Source organism: Somniosus microcephalus, chromosome 7 (genome assembly GCF_052327205.1).
Source record: "Somniosus microcephalus isolate GS21.2 chromosome 7, FLI_Smic_1.0, whole genome shotgun sequence".
Lineage (NCBI taxonomy): Eukaryota > Metazoa > Chordata > Chondrichthyes > Squaliformes > Somniosidae > Somniosus > Somniosus microcephalus.
The window spans coordinates 47,137,419-47,142,735 of NC_140993.1; the positions used below are offsets into that span (position 1 = coordinate 47,137,419).

General features: G+C 55.9%; 1 protein-coding gene across 1 annotated transcript; it reads right to left on the reverse strand.

Annotated features, from left to right (window-relative positions):
• Nucleotides 1–1,285: 1,285 nt before the first annotated feature.
• Nucleotides 1,286–4,513, reverse strand: LOC147114626 (uncharacterized). Its single transcript, XM_085992098.1, has 3 exons — nucleotides 3,324–4,513; nucleotides 2,720–2,876; nucleotides 1,286–2,560 (listed from the first exon to the last, which is right to left on the reverse strand). Exons 1-3 carry the CDS (start codon nucleotides 3,567–3,569, stop codon nucleotides 1,521–1,523), a joined length of 1,443 nt encoding a protein of 480 aa, XP_085848224.1. The 5' UTR covers nucleotides 3,570–4,513; the 3' UTR covers nucleotides 1,286–1,520.
• Nucleotides 4,514–5,317: the final 804 nt, after the last annotated feature.

Sequence of the window (5,317 nt, forward strand, 5' to 3'; positions counted from 1 at the left end):
TTTGCCAGGATTTGATGGGGGCTGCATGGGGTGCCAACGCGCAGCTGCAGCGCCATGTCCGTAGGGCTCGCAGACGCATTGTGAGAGGGGCAGCCCTGGCTAGAGGCAGAGGGGGCTACAGGCGTCGGCCACGTAGGCCTTACCCAGTCAGGCTATACCGCCAGCAGCGCTCCTACCTAAACATGAGTGCCGCGCGATGTGTTAGAAGGCTCCGATTCCGAAAGGAGGTGATTGCAGAGATCTGCCACCTGCTTCGCCGAGATCTGCGGCCAAAGCTCAGGTGCAGGACGTCTCTGTCGGTGGAAGTGAAGGTGACGGTGGCATTGAACTTCTATGCCACCGGCTCCTTCCAATACGCTGCTGGGGACATAGCAAACATCTCCCAGTATGGCGCGCATCGCTGCATCCGCCACGTGACCGAAGCACTGTTCAGAAGGAGAAGCCAATTCATCTCCTTCCCCATGGCCCTCGAGAGCCAGCATCAGCGCGCATTGGGATTTGCCAGACTCGGGGAATTCCCCTTGGTGCAGGGCGCCATTGACTGTACGCATGTGGCTTTGCGGGCCCCTCTGGAGCATGGCGAGCAGTATCGCAACAGGAAGGGCTACCATTCTCTGAATGTGCAGCTGGTATGTGACCACAAGCAGCGCATCATGGCAGTCAATGCCAGCTTCCCAGGCAGCAGCCACGATGCCTTTATCCTGCGGCAGAGTACTGTGCATGACATGTTCCAGGCACAGCCTCCCCCAAGAGGATGGCTCATCGGGGACAAAGGCTATCCTTTGTGCACCTGGCTCATGACCCCGCTCCACGCGCCCAGGACCGCTGCTGAAGAGGCCTACAACGAGAGCCATCAAACCACCCGCAACATCATTGAGCTAACTATTGGGGTCCTCAAGTAGCGGTTCCGCTGCCTTGATCGCTCCGGAGGAGCTCTCCAGTATTCGCCGGACCGGGTCTCCCAATTTGTGGTGGTTTGCTGCATGCTACACAACCTGGCTATCCGCAGGACTCAGGCACTGCCACCTGACGTTGGACCAGCACCTCAGGAGGAGCATGAGGAGGAGGAGGAGGAGGAGGAGCAGGAGTACGTTCCCAGGAGGGAGCGACCAGGGCCAAGGGCCGCACGACGCCACCTTATTACACGGTACTTCTAAGCCCCCTGTCAGGGAATGGCCAGGGGCCATGAGGGAAGATGAATGCAGCCGCTCAGCAAGCCCTCAGCCGGCGAAGCCAACAAACACTAAGAAGAACAACCATGGAGACTGCATGAATAAAGATAATTTTTTATTGCACAAAAATGAAAAGCCCTTCCCACATGAATCCCCAAAAACAATAAACGGGCCCCACAAAAAGCCCAACAAACGACTCACTCCCACAAACTGGGGAGGAGTCACTCCACCTTTCTTCAAACCGGGCCTCAACGTCGGCCTAACGCAAAAAATAAGCCCTCCAAAAGCACAACCATGGGCAAACTAAAGATGGCCACCGCCATATTAAAGGAAAGCTGCCCACACCCTCTACTGAGTGGCCCGCGAGGGCGAGACCTTGGCCAGCCTTTTGCCTCCCCTGCCCGGCCTGCTGCTCCTTCGCAAGCTCTGCCCAGTGGCTGCTGCGAGGCTGGGGGAAGGCGCCTGAGGCTCAGATGCCCTTCCGCCAGATGCCGCTGCGGGGCGGCCTACACGGCGTTTGGGCCTCGAGGGGCCGTCTGCTGAGTGGCGCACCTGAGCCTGGCCACCATCAGCTGCAGCCGCTTGCCCTTGACGCCCCAGAGGGGGAATGGCGGCGACGGATGGCGCAATGTGGGCCAGCTGGCGTCTGGGATGCGCTGGCTGGTGCTGTGGCGCAGTGGCACTCGGCCGGGCCCGCACTGCAGGATCCGCAGCAATCAGCCGACGGGCGGCTTGCTGGGATGGTCCAGCGCGGCGGCTGCCCTGGCGATGCCTGCCTGAGACAGCGCGTGTGGCAGCAGTGAGTGCCCCTGTGGTCCTGGTGTGCGCGCGCATCACATCCGCCAGGGTCTTGACGGCATCAGTCAGCATGCGGCCACTCGCGGCAGTTGCTGCCCCGAACTCGCGCACACTGGTCGCCAGCGACTCGATGGCCTCAGGCATGCGCCCCACCATGCTCATGAGCTCCGTGTGTCGCCGGTCCGAGTCGTCGGCCATCTTATCCAGCTTCCGCACCTCCTCCGAAGTGAAGGTGTCCGGACTGGAGTCACGACTCTCCCGCTGGGGAGGAGGGGGCCGAACTAGGGGACCCTTGCCGCGTTGGTGACGGCGAGTGTGCCGAGCAGCAGCACTCCCCTCTGATCCTTCCCCCCTTTGGGGGGAAGGCCGCGGGCCACGCGCACGGCTGCTGGGTGGCTGGACGCCACTGGTCCCAGAAGCTGCATTGCCCTGCGACAGTTCCTCCAGGCACTCATCCAGTGAGGAGGTGTCAAGCATTTCCTCCTCTCCTGCGGGACGTGACTGTTCCCCCGAAGGTCCGGCTTGCTCCTCCTCCTCCTCCTGGTCGGAGGTGCTGTCACTGGCAGCTTCAGGGTCCTGGTCGTCACCAGCTGAAAGCAGGAATGCACAAGAGTAGCTTCAGAGTGAGGAGACGGCGTCAGCGAGGGAGTTAGGACTGGTGGGATTCAGCGCATTGGTGGGACAGTGGCAAAGGAGGTAGCTCGGATGGGCCAGTGCGACGCGAGAGGGCCAAAAGGTGAGGTCCTTACCATTGCCGGGCAGTGGAGGGTCGGGTACACCGCACGCTGTGGGGACAATCACACGGGCTCCCATGAGCACACACACGCGCTCCTCCAGCCGAGTGAGCTTCTGCAGCTTGGCGCGGCCACCCCTGGCACGGGCCTGGTGATTAAGCGCTACTTTAGCCTGCAAGAGAAAGGACGGGCTGTAAGTGCGCAGTGAAGCCCTGATGTAGTGTGCACTGCCTCCCATGGTGGAATAGTTTGGACAGTGTGAAGCCCTGATGTACTGTGCACTGCCTCCCATGGTGGAATAGCTTGGACAGAGTGAAGCCCTGATGTACTGTGCACTGCCTCCAATGGTGGAATAGCTTGGACAGAGTGAAGCCCTGATGTACTGTGCACTGCCTCCCATGGTGGAATAGCTTGGACAGAGTGAAGCCCTGATGTACTGTGCACTGCCTCCCATGGTGGAATAGCTTGGCCAAAGTGTAGAGTGCCGAATGGCCATTTGATGCTCATGACTGTCCCAATGCTGCTGGCTGAGGGCTGGCCAATAGGACTTTCAGCTCCCTTTGCCCATCATGTCAGGTGTACATGCAAGAATGAGGAGGAGACTGGAAAGGCTACTCACCTTCACAATCCTGGTCAGATCGTTGTATTTTTTACGACATTGTTTGTGGGTCCTGGGGGCCTCACCGGTGAACGTCACCCTCTGGGCGATCTGCTTCCAGGCTTTGGTGTAGTCATGGTGGGTTGGATTCCTCCCACTCTCTGGAAACAAGATCTTGCGCCTCACCTCCAGAGCTGTGACCATTATGTCCAGATCACCCTCTGAGAAGCGCAGGGCACGCTGACGGGCCTTCTCTGGCGTTGCCATGACTCCCTGGGGCTGAGCAGCAGTGTTGAGGCCTCTTTGCAAGGCTGCAGTGTGCAGGGCGTGGCAGCAGACCAATTCGTCCCTTCCCCCTTTAACAGCTGGTCGGCACCACGGGGTCTGCTGTCAGTGCAAAAATGACCGCACCCGCGCTGCGCCCCGCCTGGGCGCTATCCCTCTGGACCGCCGGCTTAGCGCCTAAAGGTAGGAGTGGAACGCCTCTTTTAGCGCTCCACCACTCTTTTAGGGCGAAGCCACTGAATTTCCGGCAACGGGGCGCTACTTTGGGGCGGGCGCTAACTTCGGGCGGGCGCTAAGGTTAGCGCCCCAAAACTGTCTATACTGAAAATCTAGCCCTTAGGGTTTACGGGGAGCGGACAGGGAAGTGGACGTGAGTCTAGGTTTGGATCAGCCATGATCCTATTGAATGGCGGAGCAGGCCTGAGGGGCCGTATGGCCTACTCCTGCGCCTACTTCTTATGTTTATCTTATGTTTAAGTCACTTGTAGGGCCCCAGTGCCAAATTCAGGTACAAATGGGTGGAGCACGCTCTAACTAGTTGTACCAGATCTTGAGCACCCTAACCAGCAATCCTTAAAGGGACTGCTAGAGGCTGCTCAAAAAAAAAATAACCAAAAAGGCCTGATGCCGAATTTGGCTCAGGCCTCAGGCTGGGAGCCCAGAGCAATCACTCCAATGACTTTAGCCCCAAATCGAATTTCTCACTCAGAGGATTTTAACTTGTAGTACTTGTGTTTTCATACAGCAAAAAAAATGCCCTATTTCCTTCAGCTTTCCTCATATCTTAAGCTCCAGATACCTGGAATCCATCTTTGTTTCTCATCTCTGTACACTTTTAAAGGCAGCAATATCCTTCCTCTGGTGAGTTGATCAAAACTTCAACTGCAGTATTCCACAGGGACTAACCAGCACAAAATGAAACAGAATTCAAGACTTCCAACTTGGCCAATTTCCTGTCCCTGAATGACAGGTGCTAAGGCCAATTATAGAACCCGTCTAACTACGTCAAGTGATACCAGTTAACTCTGTACAGAACAAATTGTGAATGTCCTATCACTAGGTGTCACTGATACATTTGTTAAGTAGTAAGACACGCTAAAAGACTTCTGCAGTAGGAGTTTCTTAGAGTGCTTGGAAATGGGACACTCTTGGTTTGCCTGGCTCAACTACTCACTGGATAAACTTGCTGAGCTATCAGCGATGCATTATTTTATAAATCTGAGCTAATCTAACCTTGCTTGTTGATGATACAATACTTCCCATTGCTGCCAAAAGCAAAAATGTCCCATTTCCAAGCACTCCCAGAAACTCCGGCTGGAGAAGAGTTTAAGCATGTCTTAGTGCTTAAGATATATCTCAGTGACACCTCGTGATAGGACATTCACACTGTAGTAAACATAGAAGATAGGAGCAGGAGTAGGCCATTCGGCCCCTCGAGCCTGCTCCGCCATTCAATGAGATCATGGCTGATCATCCAAACTCAGTACCCTGTTCCTGCCTTCTCTCCATATCCCTTGATCCCTTTAGCCTTAAGAAATATATCTAACTCCTTCTTGAATATATTTAATGATTTGACCTCTACTGCCTTTTGTGGTAGAGAATTCCACAGGTTCTCCACTCTCTGGGTGAAGAAATTCTTCCTCATCTCTGTCCTAAATGGCTTACCCCTTATCCTTAGACTGTGACCCCTGGTTCTGGACTCCCCGACCATCGGGAACATCCATCCTGCA

Bases quoted from the DNA above. Each gene is read 5' to 3' on its own strand.
- LOC147114626 (XM_085992098.1), bottom strand. From the start codon at position 3,569: ATGGCAACGCCAGAGAAGGCCCGTCAGCGTGCCCTGCGCTTCTCAGAG. The intron at 2,877-3,323 runs GTGAGTAGCCTT...TTTCTCTTGCAG, and splicing joins ATCTGACCAGGATTGTGAAG to GCTAAAGTAGCGCTTAATCA. The intron at 2,561-2,719 runs GTAAGGACCTCA...TCCTGCTTTCAG, and splicing joins CCCTCCACTGCCCGGCAATG to CTGGTGACGACCAGGACCCT.